Source organism: Marmota flaviventris, chromosome 2 (genome assembly GCF_047511675.1).
Source record: "Marmota flaviventris isolate mMarFla1 chromosome 2, mMarFla1.hap1, whole genome shotgun sequence".
Taxonomy (NCBI): Eukaryota; Metazoa; Chordata; class Mammalia; order Rodentia; family Sciuridae; genus Marmota; species Marmota flaviventris.
Window position 1 is genome coordinate 49,918,502 of NC_092499.1, and position 18,638 is coordinate 49,937,139.

The following is an 18,638-nucleotide window of genomic DNA, read 5'->3' on the forward strand; positions in this document are numbered from 1 at the left end:
CACATTATTTCAATACTCTAGTGAGACTACTTCTTTAACAATCGTCTTTTGCTTTTATAAACTTGAGAGAAATTCTTCATTCTTTGTTGCAATTTTAATGAATTAAAAATCAGACTTGTGTTGTATAAAATTAGCATGTAATTTTATTTTGATAATAGAAAAATAATAATAATTTGAGGCTGAGTTGATTTGTTAATCAGAAAGATAATTATGTTTCTGTAATTTAAAAAAATTTATTCTTTTTAAAACTAGATCATTATCTCATGGAATACTTCCTGGAGAAAGGAAATGTTTTCTCAGAGTTCCATTATATGAACGTCAAGTACGGTGTCCCAGCTTACCTTTGAAGTTAGATTTTGATAAATTTGTGGAAAGTAGGGGAGGAATACCAAGGAATACTAATCCTCGGATGTGGGCTGCTGAAATATTCATTAAAGATAAGATTCCGAAAGTACCCCCACCAGTAGTGAAAACTTCTGTTGAAAAGGAGATTTCTGAAAAAGTTGAAGAACCACCAAAACTAGAATTAAGTGATTTTTTGGGGTGTGATCTTCCACCAGAAGTCATTGAGCATTATAAATCTGAAGTGAAAACCTTGACTCAACAAATAAATAATAAGATACTTCCTGAAGTTGCATATTGCAGGCGTGGAGCTATTTATAGGCATCTGGGAAAGTTACAGAGTGCCATGAATGATTTACAGGAAGTAAGTTTTTTTAAAAATAAAAAGAACAATACTTACCACTTGCATTGCTTTTGATGATATGGTAATTTTTGCTGGAATTTTCAATAATGGATAATTATATAGTATGTGGGATTGTGAAAATGCAATTACTGGCATTTCCAAATAATTAGCATTAAAACACCAGATTTTTGTTTGTGAGATTGGAATGCTTTATTTTATATTATATGCACACAGAGCAACTGGGATTGATAGTGCTTGAAAAATTTATTCGATAGGATATCTGCCTTTAGCAAATCAACTTTAGTTAAATTTATGCATATGTTTTCTAGGCTATAATTTTGGAGCCAATGCTTCTCAATGCCTATTGGCACCGACATTTCATTTATCTTTTCCAAGACAGAATTAACGATGCTTTGGATGACTTGAATTATATAAGTAAATATAATAAAAATAATACAGGTGGGTTGTTAGTTATGTTACCTATATCATTATCTCAGCTTTTGTCATTTATTGTTATTATAAGATACATAAACCAATAGATATACATTTTGCAAAAATGGATGTGATTTTCCTTAATTATTTTTACTCTTAATATTCAAATAATCCTGTATTGTTTTCAAAATGTTCATCATGGTTTGAAATAGTCATTTCCTTAATATACCTTGATTCCTTACTGCTTATCTCACAAGAAGTTTTAGAAGTGATCCACAAACCTTCCAAAAATCTGGTTCATAGTCATAGTATTGCTAGGACTTCTTGGTTGGATCGATCTGTATGTGTGCCCTATGTACTCTCTTCTAACCCTCTCAAATCACCAGACATGGAACAGCCTAGAAATGAGAAAGGTGTCATACTCTTCTTTGTACCCCAGCACCCAAACATAACTCAAGGTTCAATATGAACTTAACAATTGTTTAATGGCCTATGTTAATCTCTGCTAAAAGCCCATTTAAAATTTTATGCTGTCAAAACCTAGCTTTTTACTATGATCATTGAAAGAGTATGAAACATTTTAGACATAAAAAAGGTAAAAGGTAATTTGGCAATTTTTGTCACTTTCAAATTGAGAGTACTTTTAACCACAAATGAATATTTATCCAGTTTTTGAGAGCAATTGGCTTTGTTGAAATTTTTTAAAAATTAAATGATTAAAAAAGTATAATAGAGAAAATTATTTTAAAACCACAGTTTTGCTGGGTATAGTGACACATGACTTTAATCCCAGTGACTCAGGAGGCTGAGGCAGGAGGATCATAAGTTTTAGGCCTGCCCTCAGAACCTTAGTGAGATCCTGTTTCAAAATAAAAAGGGCTCGGGATGTAGCTCAGTGGTCAACCCCCACAACCCCCCTTCAATTTCCAGTACCACCAAAAAAAAAAAAAAAAAAGTGTGTGTGTGTGTGTGTGTGTGTGTGTGTGTGTATATATATATATATATATATATATATATATATATATATATATATATATAATTATTTTTTAAAATCACATGTTTAGAGAGAGAGAATAATGTTTTCAAATTTTTATTCTTAAAGGATTGTAACACTAAATTTGACCTTTTTCTCTTCTTTAGAGGCGTATTTGTCAAAGGCAGAAATTTTCAAGAACAAAGAAAACACTGCTTTGGCAATTCTAAATTATACCCTGGCAATTAAGTGCAGGCCCACAGAAGCTGATAGCTATTTCAGGAGGGGTGAGATGCATGAAAAAGCAAACAGAGTACTGGCCATTGATGACTATTCTAAAGTAAGCTTTATTACATATATATATATATCTAATATATATATATATTAGATCATGATATTCTTGTGCTCATGGTATAGCAAGGTTTTGAAAGTCTTTCATATATTTTATATCATCAAAATTAATTTATTACAGGTTAGGAGCTAGAGCTTTCATTCTTGGTATTGATGTTAACCCTACTTCAGTGATTTTTCAAAAAAATATTGGTTAATGGATTTCCCCTCTTGAACTTGAAACAGCAGGTAAAGAAGTTGCTCTTTCCTTCAGATGATAGAGAAAACCATATTCTACTTTTTATAGCTTCTTCTCTTTTGTAGGGAGAATCTACCTGCTCTCAAAGAAGCTATAGTCACTGTTTTATTCATTCATTCATTAACTCACAAATATTTATTGGCTAAGGCACCATAATGTAGTGGATAAAAGTTAGTGAATAAAATAGACATTTTCTGCTTATACAGAGTTTACAGTTTCAAGGACATATATTAAGGATAGATATAAACACATACATGAATACATAATAACAAATTATGATGGATGCTGATGGAAATGAGGACAGTAGGAGAATATTTACATTTGGTTGAGGATGTTGAACCATGCTTTGAAACTATAGAGGCAAGGTAAAATATTCTAACTACAGAAAAATATGTAACTCTGATCTTCTGACTTTTAATTTTAAATTCCTAGTCCTTAGTACAATTGAGAATTTAGAAGAAACAATTTAAGTAATTTAACTTTCCATATTCCCATCTATGATGGTTTAGTCACTGCCTTGGCACTCTTCTGCTTGAGGCGTATAAGTTTTGTAACTTTTGGTTTAGAAGTGAACAAAAATTCCTTTGAAGATATTGAATTATTAGATTATTTTAAATTAATTTTTTACTTATATATGACACAGTAGAATGCATTACAATTCATATTATACATACATAGCACAACATTTTCATATCTCTGGTTGTATACAAAGTATATTCACACCAATTTGTGCCTTCATACATGTACTTTGGATAATGATGTCCATCACATTCCACCATCATTTTGAAATTATTAGATTATTGATTCCATTCCTCTACTGGGCACCATATTTTAAAACATAGATTAATACGGCACCAGAAGGTTTCAAAATCCTTGAAAATACATGATAACCTTTGTGCTTCAATTGTTCCCTAGTAACAACAGGCGAAGAACTTTACAACTGAGCTTATGATTTAGTCTGTCACTGTATGGCTTTGTATATCTAAGTGAAATGGACAAACCAAGCCACTACCAATTCATTTCTTTTTATCATGTTAGAGACTAGATTAATCCATGTTTGGTTTGATTGAATCAGCATTGATGTAATCTAATCTGTTTCATCTTTAATTAGGATAAAATGCTGTGAGAGATACAATGTAGCCCAATTCTAGTTGAACAATTCATTTATGAATTATTGTCAGTAAAAATTTCAGTGGGCAAAAGACTTGGCTTCTTATACATGCTGTTTCTTTTTTAAAAACTATTTTAAAGATATTCCCTTTCAAGATGATGGATGGGTTTCTTAATATAGTCTTTAAATATAAATGTGAAAATTTTGGTATCTCAAAGTGATTTTCTTTTATGTAATCTAAATTTGTTATGTGACTATGTATGTAGCTTTTAAAGCATTTAACATGTCTATATACCTCTCCATGCCCCTGTAGTGTATTTTTTATGATCCCCAAAGAGTAGATGCATTATTGAAACGTGGGATGTTTTTCTATGAAAATGAAAATTGGACTTCAGCCATACAGGATTTTACAGCTTTGTTAAACATAGATCCCAAAAATTTGCAAGCAAGGTAAGAATTATTTTAGGTGTGGTCTTATTTTTGAAATTATTACTCTTTGAAATACATTTTCAGGAAATAAAATTGCTTGAAATATGTCAATAACCCCTTAGAAACAATGAATCAATTTTCAGTGCCACCTGATGGATGGTAGTGAATAACTTAACAGGCATAAATGAAAATTGAGTTATTTTATCTGTATTTCCTAAATACTAGTTACATTGTAAATTTCTAAAGCATTGGCCATTACCTATATTTTTCTTTTTCAAATTTCCTTTTAAAACATATCCTCTGAATACAAAGAATGGAGATATATATATTTATTTATTTAAAATCTTACTGTATCTTGTATATTAAAACTCTTCTTTCAATCTTGTGGTGTATAATACACTTCTCATTTTGTTGTTTTCCTTTTAAGCTGAGCTCTATTTTGAAGAAGTATAAATGTGCATATAGTCAGGCCTATTCATCTCTTCCCTTACAATTTTTTTTATTGGTGCATTATAATTACACATAATAGTGGAATTCATTATACCCTAGTCATGTAGTAAAGCATGCATCCAGAAAAGCAAATGAAAGGGCAATGTGCATCTTAATGACTACTCATCATGTGAATATCCCTGTAACCATCACTAGGTCAAAAAGACATTTTCAGCACTCTGGAAACCTCTGGATCTTTGTCTCCTCTAGAGAGACAAAGAGACTCCCTTATAGTTTTTTATAGTTGCAGCACACAAGTGTACATCTCTAAACATTCTTAGTTGAGGTTTACCTATTTTTGTTTAATGTTACATAAATGGAATTATATGATAGTGTTCATCCAGGTCTAGCTTCTTTCACTGAATATCGTGCACTATTCCATATATTACAATTTACTTATCTATTTTACTGTTGATGAATTTTGAGTCCAGCTTTCAATGATGAATATTGTTCCCTTGAACATTCTTGTGCATGTGATTGGTACTAATACAACATTTCTGTTGTACATAAAATGTCTGGTTGACAGAGTTTGCAGATGTGCAACTTTGGGGCTCAACTGGTTTCCTGAAATGGTTATACTATTAGAAGTTCCACACAAGCACTTAGTATTATTATGTTACTTTCATATTTTAGTCATCCTTGTGCATATGTAGTATGACCCTGTTGGATCTGAGTTTTCTTTTTCTTCATTACCAGCATGATTGCTTTTTCATATATTTATTAACCATTAGATTTCCACTTTGTCTGCTTCTTTCTCATTAATTTCTATAAGCTCTTAAATTTGTTGGTTATTTTTATGGCAAATATTTTTTTCCCATTCCTGATTGTCATTGCATTCTTTAAATATTGTCTTTTGGTAAACAGAGTTCTTAAATGTAATATGGTCTGATATATCATCTTTTCTTCTTTAAGATTCATGCTTTTTATGTTATATAAGAAAGTTTTTTCCTACCCTGAGTATTCTATTTTTATAATTACTTTAAATTTTAGTTTGATCAATTAAAATGGTTGGCACTGTTACATTAAGTTGAATTTTTGTAGGGATGAGCCAAACATGTATCTATTGACCTTTCAATATTTTTTCTTCTATATTATATTGTATATTTTTAAAATTTAGATATTATCAATTTTATGTGAGCTTTATGTATATATGTTCATCATGTCTCGTTTAAATTTTGTGTTAATTTTTAAAAGAAATTTATTCTAATTTGTTATATATGACAGCAGAATGCATTTCAATTCATAGTACACATATAGAGCACAATTTTTCATGTCTCTGGTTGTACACAAAGCAGAGTCACACCATTTGTGTCTTCATATATGTACATGGGGTAATGATAACCATCTCACTCCATCATCTTTTTACCCCCCTGCCCACTCCCTTCCCTTTCCTCCTCTTTGCCCTATCTATAATTTGTCTATTACTCCCATGCTTCCCCTCCCAACCCCATTATGAATCAGTATCCTTATATCAGAGAAAACATTTGGCATTTTTTGGGGGTTGGTTTACTTCACTTAGCATCGTATTCTGCAGTTCCATCCATTTACCTGCAAATGCCATGAGTAATATTGCATTGTGTATATATACCACATTTTCTTTATCCATTCATCTACTGAAGGGCATCTAGGTTGGTTCCACAGTTTAGGTATTGTGAATTGTGCTGCTATTAATATTGATGTGGCTGTGTCCCTGTAGTATGCTGTTTTTAATTCCTTATAGAATGAGGAGTGGAATACTGAGGAGTGGAATAGCTGGGTCAAATGGTGGTTCCATTCCCAGTTTCCAAGGAATCTCCATACTGCTTTCCAAATTGGCTGAACCAGTTTGCAGTCCCACCAGCAATGTATGAGTGTGCCTTTTCCCCCACATCCTCACCAACACTCATTGTTGTTTTTATACTTAATAGCTGCCATTCTGACTGGAGTAAGATGAAATCTTAGAGTAGTTTTGATTTGCATTTCTCTAATTGCTAGAGATATTGAACATTTTTTTCATATATTTGTTGATTGATTGTATATCCTGAGAAGTGTCTGTTCCATACCTTGGCCCATTTATTGATTGGGTTATTTGTTTCTTAGGTGTTAAGATTTTTGAGTTCTTTATATATCCTATAGAATAGTGCTCTATCTAACCTGCTTCAGTCTTTTTGCTAAGGATTGCTTTAGCTATTCTGGGTCTCTTATTTTTCCAGATGAATTTCATGACTGCCTTTTCTATTTCTATGAGGAATGTCATTGGAATTTTAATTGGAATTGGTAAAAATTTGCTCCCATTCTGTAGGCTCTCTATTCACCTCACTTATTCTTTTGCTGAGAAGAAGCTTTTTAGTTTGAATCCATCCCATTCATTGATTCTTGATATTAATTCTTGCACTATAGGACTCTTATTAAGGAAATTGGGGAATAATCTGACACTATGAAGATTTGGGCTTACTTTTTCTTCTCTTAGGTGCAGGGTCTCTGGTTTAATTTCTAGGTCCTTGATCCACTTTGAGTTGAATTTTGTGCATGGTGAGAGACAGGGCTTAATTTCATTTTGTTGCATATGTATTTCCAGTTTTCATAGTCCCATTTGTTGAAGAGGCTATCCTTTCTCCAATATGTTTTTGGCACCTTTATCTAATATGAGATAACTGTATTTATGTGGGTTAGTCTCTGTGTCCTCTATTCTGTACCATTAACCTACAAGTCTATTTTGGTGCCAATACCATGCTGTTTGTTGCTATTGCTCTGTAGTATAGTTTAAGGTCTGGTATAGTGACGCCACCTGCTTCACTCTTCTTGCTAAGGATTGCTGTAGCTATGTTATTTTTCCAGATGAATTTCATGACTGCTTTTTCTATTTCTATGAGGAAGTTCATTGGAATTTTGATTGGAATTGCATTAAATCTGTATAATGCTTTTGGTAGTATGGTCATTTTGACTATAGTAATTCTGCCTATCCAAGAACAAGGTAGATCTTTCCATTTCTAAGGTCTTCTTTAGTTTTTTTTCTTTAGCATTCTGTAATTTTCATTGTAGAGGTCTTTCATCTCTTTCGTTAATTCCCAAGTATTTTATTTATTTTGAGGCTATTTAAATGGGGGTAGTTTTCCTAGTTTATCTTTCAGAGGATTTGTCCCTGATGTACAGAAATGCCTTTGATTTATGGGTGTTGATTTTATGTCTTGCTATTTTGCTGAATTCATTTATTAATTCTAGAAGTTTTCTGGTGGATTTTTTTTGATCTTGTAGGTATAGAAAGATCATATTGTTGGCAAATAGCGATAATTTTAGTTCTTCTTTTCCTATCCATATCCCTTTAATTTCTTTCATCTGTCTAATTGCTCTGGCTAAACTTTCAAGAAAACTGTGTTAAATAGAAGCAGTGAAAGAGGGCATTCCTGTCTTGTTCCAGGTTTTAGAGGGAATGTTTTCAATTATCTCCATTTAGAATGAAGTTGGTCTTGGGCTTAGCATGTTCCTGTTATTCCTAGTTTTTCTAGTGTTTTGAACATGAGGATGTGGTGTATTTTGTCAAATGCTATTTCTGCATCTATTGAGATAATCATATGATTCTTATCTTTAAGTCTATTGATGTGATGAATTACATTTGTTGATGTTGAACCAAACTTGCGTCCCTGGGGTGAACCCCACTTGATTGTGCACTATCTTTTTGACACATTTTTTTTTGTATTTGATTTGACAGAATTTTATTAAGAATTTTTGCATCTATGTTCATTAGAGATATTGGTCTAAAGTTTTCTTTTTTTTTTTTTGATGTCTCTTTGTCTAGTTTTGGAATCAGAGTGATATTGGCCTCATAGAATGAATTTGGAAGTGTTTCCTCTTTTTCTATTTCATGAAATAATTTGAGGAGTATTGGTATTAGTTTTATTTATTTTTTGAAGGTCTTGTAGAACTCAGCTGTGCATCCATCTGTTGCTGGGATTTTCTTGGGTGGTAAGCTTCTGATGGAGTCTTCAGTTTCATTGCTTGAAATTGATCTGTTTTACTTGTGTATATCATTCTGTCAGTTTGGGAAAATCATGACTCTAGAAATTTGTTGATGGCTTCAATATTTTCTATTTTATTGGAGTACAAATTTTCAACATAATTTCTAATTATCTTCTATATTTCTGTACTGTCCATTGTGATATTTCCTTTTTTATCACAAATGTTAGTAATTTGAGTTTTCTCTCTTTTTGTCTTTGTCAGCATGGCTAATAGTTTATCAATTTTATTTATTTTTTCAAAGAACCAACTTTTTGTTCTGTCAATTTTTTCAATTGTTTCTTTTGTTTCAATTTCATTGATTTTAGCTCTGATTTTAAATATTTCCTGTCTTCTGTTTTTGGTGTTGTTTTGTCCTTCTTTTTCTAGGGCTCTGAGATGTAATGTTAGGTCTTTTATTTGCTGACTTTTTCTTCTTTTAAGGAATGAACTCCATGCAATGAACTTTCCTGTTAGTAGTACTGCCTTCATAGTGTCCCAGAGATTTTGATATATTGTATCAGTGTTCTCACTTATCTCTTAAGAATTTCTTAATCTCCTCTTTGATGTCTTTTGCAACCCATTGTTCATTCAATAGCATATTATTTAGTCTACAGGTGTTGGAGTAGCTTCGAATTTTTATTTTATCATTGATTTCTAATTTCATTCCATTATGATCTGATAGAATGAAAGGTAGTATCTCTTTTCTTTTTGTATTTGCTAAGAGTTGCTTTGTGACATAATATATGGTCTAATTTAGAGAAGGATCCATGTGCTGCTGAGAAGAAAATGTATTCACTCGTTGATGGATGAAATATTCTATATATATCTGTTAAGTCTAAGTTGTTGACTGTATTATTGATTTTTATAGTTTCTTTGTTTAGCTTTTGTTTGGAAGATCTATCCAGTGATGAAAGAGGTGTGTTAAAGTCAACCCAGAATTATTGTGTTGTTGTCTATTTGACTCTTGAACTTGAGAAGTGTTTTTGATGAACATAGATGCTCCATTGTTTGGGGCATATATATGTATAATTGTTATGTCTAGTTGATGTATGTTTCCCTAAGAAGTATGAAATGTTCTTTTTTGTCTTTTTTGATTAACTTTGGTTTGAAGTCCATTTTTTTAAAATATGAAGATGGAAACTGCTTTTTTCTGCAGTCCATGTGAGTGAGATGTTTTTTTCCAATATTTCACCTTCAGTCTGTGGATGTATTTTCCTATGAGATGAGTCTTTTGGAGGCAGCATATTGTTGGGTCTTTTTTTTTTTTTTTTTAATCCAATCTGCCAGTCTGTATCTTTTGCTTGGTGAGTTCAGGCCATTAACATTCAGGGTTATTATTGAGACATGATTTGTACTCCCAGTCATATTTGTTTATTTTTGATATTTAATTTGACTTGGTTTCTCCTTTGATTAGTATTTCCTTTATTGTAATACTTCCCTTTCTGATTTTCATTGTTGTTTTTTGTTTCCTCCTCATGGAATATTTTGCTGAGGATGTTCTGTAGTGCTGGCTTTCTAGTTGTAAATTCTTTTAACTTTTGCTTATCATGGAAGGTTTTTATTTTATCATCAAATCTAAAGCTTAATTTTGCTGTACATAAGATTCTTGGTTGGCTTCCATTTTCTTTCAGAGCTCAGTGTATGTTGTTTCAGGATTTTCTAGCTTTCAAGGTCTAGGTTGAAAAGTCTGCAGATATCCTAATAGGTTTCTCCCAAATGTAATCTGATTTCTTTCTCTTGTAGCTTTTATAATTCTCTCCTTACTCTGTATGCTAGGCATTTTCATTATAATGTCCCTTGGTGTGGATCTATTGTTATTTTGTACATTTGGTGTCCTGTACATTTGATTTTCCAATTCATCCTTCATGTTTGGAAAATTTTCTGATATTATTGTTCATTCCTTTGGTTTGGAACTCTATGCCTTCCTCTATCCCAATAATTTTTAAATTTGGTCTTTTTATGTGATCCCATAATTCTTGAATGTTATGCTCATGGTTTCTTACCATCTTCACTGTGTGGTCAACATTCTTTTCAAGATTACATATTTTGTCTTCATTCATTTTCTGAGGTCCTGTCTTCTAAGTGATCTATTCTGTTGGTGGTGCTTTCTATTGAGCTTTTAATTTGTTTTATTGTTTCTTTCATTTCAAGGATTTCTGTTTATTTTTTTTTCAGAACCTCTATCTCCTTATTGAAGTAATATTTTGCTTCCTGTATTTGCTTGTATAGCTCTTTATTGATGATCTTTTGCTGCCTGTATTTGCTCTCATATCATCCTTTAATTCATAAAGCATCTTAATTATGAACATCCTGAACTACTCCTCTGTAATTTCTTCTGTTGTGCTGGTCATGGATTCTTGATATCTTGGTTTGTTGGGGCACTTTCTTCCCTTGTTTTTTCATGTTGTTTGTGTGTCTTCCTTTCTAACACTGTGGATCTGAGGTGTTACAGTTTTTACCCTATAGGCTTAGAGTGTCCCTGCAGGTGTCCATCTCCTTTAGGGGTAGAACAATGTGAACAGATCCCAATACAAACAATATACAACCTTAAACCAAATAGCTGCTATTAGGACGTTTATGGTTTTGTCACAATATACAGAAATGGTAAGTTTAGTTATTATCTACAATATAAACAGTAGGTTTGCAAAATGTTCTACAGTTTCTGATGGTGGACAAAGAACCAAGGGTGAGTTGTAGGATAAGATGTTGAGAGGGTAGGAGTTGAGGATATAGAGTTATTAGATCTTAGAAAGTATGAAAGAGGAGCCTAAAGAAGTTGGTTAGTAGCAGGGGAAGAGAGAGAAAGTGGTTTGTGGGAGAGAAGTAAGTGGGAAGATAGTAGAATACAACAAACAAATAAACATAAATATTAAGAAAATTAAAAAATGTAAAAATAGGAGATAAAAGAATATGCAATACCATTGTAATATACTATTTAGATGTCCCAGTCCTCAGTAGCCTGATCCATGAAAAGTACTTGATTTCACAAATGTTGGGGATGTGAGGGCAGGAGAAGAGAGAGGAAAAAAAAAAATCTTGAAGGAAGGTACAAAGATTGTTTTGGTTGGAGATCAGTATCTGTCCAGCTTCCCTTCTCATCCAATAGGTGGGGTTGTCTGTTGTTTGCTGGTATTTCCACCTTTAGGATGGTGAAGGTTATATTAGGATGGGAAGATTGGTCCAAGGATCTCCTGTGGGGCCTACTCGTGTGATGTGGGCGCCTGGTCTTATCTCCTTATATCGCCTGTAGATCTGGAAATGTCTGGTCTCTAATTTAGTCTCTAAACTGTATCTCACTCACCCCTTTTCTTTCTACTTCCCAATCAGGAACCATTCTCTCCAGAGGTCTTATGGGCTGTAATCTGGTGTCTGCACACCTGTTGTGGAGAGCTGTTTTATATCGGGCAGTTCAGAACCCGGTTTTGCAACCCGGTTTTGTGAGCTATGGACCAGCCGCGAAGCAGCAGGCACTGTGCCAGGTTATCAGCTGCTGGGGAGAGGCGGGGAGTTGGGACTTTCAGTACATTGCTATTGCCCTTGTTCTAAGTCCCAGCCCTTGTTCCAAGCTGGGAGTTGCCCCAACTAAAGATGGCGAGGAAGGTGTCCCAAGATGGAGGTGGCTGCTTTAATTGATGGGGTATCAGGTTAGGTGGGGCTAGGTAATGGTGTTGAGCTGTGTGTTCAGACATGCAGCTCTATGGCATGCAGTATTGTGTCTGGTGGCTATTTCCCGAACCAGTGCAGTGTCCCCAGGTACAGGCTAGCGCATGTAGGGGACTATGACAGTGGTTGCAGTGACCCAAGATGGAGGTGACCTGAGGAGCCCCACATTGGTGGATGGGGTTCCACATGGGAGTGGCAGCTGGAGTTCCTGCATGTGGGCAGTTGCTGGGTGTCCTGCATAGGAGGGTGGCTGGAATTCCTGCATGGGTGCTAATGCCTGTGGTCCTACCTACTCAGGCACCTGGAGGACCTGTGTGGATGAGTGGCCAGGAGTCCTGCAAGGCAGCTGTTAGTGGTCCTCTAATCACTCACAGAGAAACAGTATTCCCACTACTTCAATCCCAGGTCCCAGAGTGACACAGAATGCAGCCTCCCTCTAGCCTGCCATCTTGTATCACCTCCATCTTGGATCACCCCCAAAATTTGTTAGGTCTTAAAAAATATTTTAAATTTCAAAATAATACTTGTATACATGTATAGGTACAATGTGATGCTATGATATACATATTATATATATATTATATATTATATATATATATATATATAACATATATATTCAGATTTTATATATATATATCCATACTGTACATATATCCATACTAAACATATATACATACTATACATATATACATAATATAATATATATAATGTATATGTATATATATATAATCTGTATATATAATATATATGTTTACATCTTATACATATATTACATATATTATATACATATATTATATGATACAAATTTCCCAGCACTATTTGTCGAAGAAGCTATCTTTTCTCCATTGTATGTTTATGGTGCCTGGTCTACTATGAGACAACTATATTTATGTGGATTTGTCTCTATGTCTTCTATTCAATTCCATTGGTCTTCATGTCTGTTTTGGTGTCAGTACCATGCTGTTTTTGTTATTACAGCTCTGTAGTATAATTTAAAGTCTGGTATTGCAATGCCTCTTGCATCACTTTTTTCACTAAAGATTACTTTGGCAATTCTGGTCCTTTAATTATTCTAAATGAACTTCATGGCTGCTTTTTCTATTTCTATGAAGAACATCATTGGAATTTTAATAGGAATTGCATTAAATCTGATGGCACTTTTGATGGTATGGCCAGATTGACAATATTAATTCTACTTATCCAAGAACATGGAAAATCTTTCCATCTTCTAAGATCTTTATAATTTCTCTCTTTAGTGTTCTGTAGTTTTCATTGTAGAGGCATTTCACCTCTTTTTGTTGGATTGATTCCCAAGTTTTTTTTTTTTTTTGAGGTTATTGTGAATGGGATAGTTTTCCTAATTTCTTGATTTCTCCTTCATCATTGGTATAGGAACAAAATTGATTTATGGGTATTAATTTTGTATCCTGCTACTTTGCTGAAGTTATTTATGAGTTCTAGAAGTTTTCTGGTGGATTTTTTGGGTCTTCTAAATATAGAATCATGTTGTTGGCAAATAGAAATAGTTTGAGCCCTTCTTTTCCTATTTGTCTCTTCAATTTCTTTCTTTTGCCTAATTGCTCTGGCTAGAGTTTCAAGGGGTATGTTGAATAGAAATGGTGAAAAAAAGGGCATCCCTGTCTTGTTCCACCTTTTAGAAGGAATTTTTGAGTTTTTCTCCATTTAGAATGATATTGGCCTGTGTTTGTTGTAGGTAGCTTTTTTCAATGTTGATGTATGTTGCTACTATCCCTAGTTTTAAACATGAAGGGGTGCTCTATTTTTGTCAAATGCTTTCTCTGCATTTATTGAGTTAATCATGTGACTCTTGTCTTTAAGTCTATTTACGTGGTGAATTATATTTATTGATTTCTGTATGTTGAACCAACCTTGCATCCCAGGGATATACTCTAGTTGACCATGGTGCATTATCTTTTAAATATGTTTTTGTATCAGATTTACTAGTATTTGATTAAGAATTTTTGCATCTGTATTCATCAGGCTTATTGGTCTGAAGTTTATTTTCTTTGATGTATCTTTGTCTGGTTTTTGTATCAGGGTGATACTAGATTCAGAGAATGAGTTTGGAAGGATTCCCTCTTTTCTCTTGTGGAATAATTTGAGGAGGATTGGTGTTAATTTTTCTTTAAGTGTCTGGTAGAACTCTGCTGAAAATCCATCTGGTCCTGGGCTTTTCTTTGTTGGTAGGCTTTGGATGGCATTTTAAATTTGATGACTTGAAATTGATCTGTTTGTGTTTTCTATGTCCTCCTGGTTCAATTTGGGCAAGTCATGTATCTCTTGAAATTTATTGATGTCTTCAAGGTCTATTTATATACATATATATTTTATGCATACTTATAAACATATTTTAAATTTGTTATATATATGATAGTAGAATGCATTACAATTCATATTACACATATAGAGTATGATTTTTCAAGTCTCTGGTTGTACACAAAGTAGACACCATTTGTGTCTTCATACATATACTTAGGGTAATGATGTCCATCTTATTCCATCATCTTTTCTACCCCCATGTCACTTCCCTCCCCTTTGCTGTATCTAGAATTAATCTAATCCTCCCATACCCCCCACCCCCCACGTTATGAATAAGCATCCTTTAATCAGAGAAAACATTCAGCATTGTTTTTTTGGGATTGGCTAACTTCACTTAGCATCATATTCTCCAGCTCCATCCATTTACCTGCAAATGCCATGATTTTATTCTCTTTTAATGCTGAGTAATATTCCATGGTGTACATATGCTGTACCATTCATCTACTGAAGGGCATCTAGTTTGGCTCCACAGTTTAGCTATTGTGAATTGTGCTGCTATTAACATTGATGTGGCTGTGTTCCTGTAATATGCTGTTTTTAATTCCTTTGAGTATAGACTGAGGAGTGGGATATCTAGGTTAAATTCAAGATTTAATTTATTGGTGCATAAATTTTCATAAATAGTTTCTGATTACCCTCTGTATTTAAGTGGTGTCTGTGATGATATTCCTTTTTAACAACTGACTAATAATTTGAGTTTTTCCTCTGTTTCTTTTTGTCATCTCAGCTAAGGGTTATCAATTTTGTTTATCTTTTCAAAGAATCAACCTTTAGTTTTGTTGATTTTTTTTTTGAAAAAACTTTTTTGGGGCATTTCAATTTCATTGCTTTCAGCTCTGATTTTAATTATTTCCTGTCTTCTAATACTTTGGTTTTGATTTGTTCTTCTTTTTCTAGGGCTTTGAGATGTAAAGTTATGTCATTTATCTGGTGACTTTCTATTCTTTCAACGAATGAGCTCAGTGCAATGAACTTGCCTCAGAACTGCCTTCATAATGTCCCAGGGATTTTGATATTTTGGGTCACTATTTTCACATACCTCTAAGTATTTTATTATTTCATTCCTGATTTCTTCAGGTATCCACTGGTCATTCAATAGTGTATTATTTAGTCTCCATGTGTTACAGTATCTTCTATTTTTTATTTTATTGTTAATTCTTAATTTTGTTCCATTATGATCTGATAAAATGCAAGGTGTTATCTCTATTTTTGTATTTGTTAAGAGTCACTTTGTAGCGTAAAATATGGTATATATTTTAACCATTCAATCCCTGAACCTGAGTCATTTAACACACAAACAAACAAAGAAAGAGAGAAAGAGGAAAGAAAAAAATATATAAAATAAAATAAAGGTTCTTTTTTCATAGAAAAATATTTATTGCTACATAAATATTGACATATATTATATTATATATTAACATTTCATTAGATATGAAGCATATTTATGGTACTATATTATCACATAAAACTTTAAATTAAAAAATAGCGATTTTTTGTATTTTAAATTTTTTTATTATTTTTTAATATGTTCTTTTTAGATATACATGACAGCTCTAGAGTGTATTTTGACATATTATACATACATGGAATATTTTTCTAATTAGGATCCCATTCTTGTGATTATACATGATGTGGAGTTTCACTGGTTGTGATTCATATATTAACAAAGCAAAGTTATGTCCAATTCGTTCTAGTGTCTTTCTTATTTCCATCCTCCATCCCATACCTTCATTTCCCTTGATCTAATCCAATGAACTTCTATTCTTCCCTCCATCTCCCTTATTTTTGCATTAGCATCCACATATCAGTAACAATAAATGATAGCAAGGATTTCAGGGAAAAGGGTACACCCATACATTGATAGTGGGACTACAAATTGGTGTAACCACTATGGAAAATGGTGTGGAGATTCCTCAGAAAACTTGAAATGAAACCACCATTTTACCCAGTTATCTCACCCCTCAACATATACTCAAGGGATTGAAAATCAGCATCCTATATTGACATGGCCACATCAACATATATAGCAGTTCAATATCCAAACTATGGAACCAACCTAAGGCCCTTCAACAGATGAATGGACAAAGAAAATGTGGGATACACAGTGGAATATTACTCAGCCATAGATAAGAATTTATGGTACTTGCCAGTAAAGCATAGAACTGGAGACTATCATGCTAAGTAAAATAAGCCAATCAAAGTAAAGTCACATCCTTTGTGTCTTCATATATGTACTTAGGGTAATGATGACCATCCCATTCCACTATCTTTCCTACCCCTATGCCCCGGTCCCTCCTCTCCCTCCCCTTTTGCTCTTTGCCCTTTCTAGAGTTCATTTAATTCTCCCATCCTTCCACCACCACCCCCCTCGCCCTGCAACATATTATGAATCAGCGTCCTTAAATCAGAGAAATCATTCGGCATTTGGTTTTTTGGGATTGGCTAATTCCATGGAGCATTATATTCTCTAGCTCCACCCATTTATCTGCATATGCCATGATTTTATTCTCTTTTAATGCTGAATAATATTCCATTGTGTATATATACCACATTTTCTTTATCCATTCATCTACTGAAGGGCATCTAGGTTGGTTCTACAGTTTAGCTATTGTGAATTGTGCTGCTGTAAACATTGATGTGGCTGTGTCCCTGTAGTATGCCTTTTTAAAGTCCTTTGGGTATAGGCTGAGGAGTAGGATAGCTGGGTCAGATGGTGATTCCATTCCCAGTTTTCCAAGAAATCTCCATACTGCTTTCCATAATGGTTGCACCAATTTACAGTCCCACCATCAGTGAATGAGTGTATCCATTTGCACACATCCTTGCCAACATTTAATGTTGCTTGCATTCTTAAAAATTGACATTTTGACTGGAGTGAAATGACGTCTTAGAGTAGTTTTGATTTGCATTTCTCTAATTGTTAGAGATGTGGAATATTTTTTCATATATTTGTTGATTGATTGTATGTCTTCTTCTGAGAAGTGTCTGTTTAGTTCCTTGGCCCCTTTATTGATTGGGTTATTGTTTTTTTTTTTTTTGGTGTTAAGATTTTTGAGTTCTTTATATATTTTAGAGATTACTGCTCTGACATGCGTGTGGTAAGAATCTGTTCCCAATTAGTAGGCTCTCTATTCACTTCACTGATTGTTTCTTTGGCTGAGAAGAAGCTTTTTAGTTTGAATCTATCCCATTCATCGATTCTTGATATTAATTCTTGCACTATAGGAGTCTTATTAAGAAATTTGGGGCCTAATCTGACATGATGGAGATTTGGGCCTACTTTTTCTTTTATTTGAAGTGGGGTCTCTGGTTTAATTTCTAGGTCCTTGATCCACTTTGACTTAAGTTTTGTGCATGATAAGAGATAGGGGTTTAATTTCATTTTGTTACATAAGGATTTCCAATTTTCCCAGCACCATTTGTTGCAGAGGCTATGTTTTCTCCAATGTACATTTTTGGCACCTTTGTCAAATATAATATAACCGTAATTATGTGGGTTATTTCTGTGTCCTCTATTTTGTACCATCGATCTACACATCTATTTTGGTGCCAGTACCATGCTATTTTGTTATTATTGCTCTGTAGTATAGTTTAAGGTCTGGTATAGTGACACCACCTGCTTCACTCTTCTTTTTTTTTTTTTTTTAGGTATCATGTATGTCTACAACTAAATTCACTCTTCTTGATAAGTATTGCATCTCTTATTTTTCCAAATGAATTTGATGACTGCTTTTTCTATTTTTATGAGAAATGTCATTGGAATTTTGATTGGAATTGGTCATTTTGACAATATTAATTCTGCCTATCCCAGAACAAGGTAGATCTTTCCATCTTCAAAGGTCTTCTTTAATTTATTTTTTTAGTGTTCTGTAGTTTTCTTTGTAGAGATCTTTGACCTCTTTTGTTGATTCCCAAGTATTTTTTTTTTATGCTATTGTAAATGGGGTAGTTT

The 18,638-nt window shown here is 33.3% G+C and overlaps 1 protein-coding gene across 1 annotated transcript in view; it reads left to right on the plus strand.

The window, feature by feature from the left end:
- Ttc6 (tetratricopeptide repeat domain 6) overlaps positions 1–18,638 on the plus strand; it is a 204,786-nt gene that overhangs the window by 118,859 nt on the left and 67,289 nt on the right. Inside the window, exons 11-14 of the mRNA XM_071607402.1 lie at positions 253–706; positions 1,015–1,144; positions 2,258–2,430; positions 4,104–4,240. Of these exons, the coding sequence (XP_071463503.1) occupies positions 253–706; positions 1,015–1,144; positions 2,258–2,430; positions 4,104–4,240 (894 nt within the window). The remainder of the gene's footprint in view (positions 1–252; positions 707–1,014; positions 1,145–2,257; positions 2,431–4,103; positions 4,241–18,638) is intronic.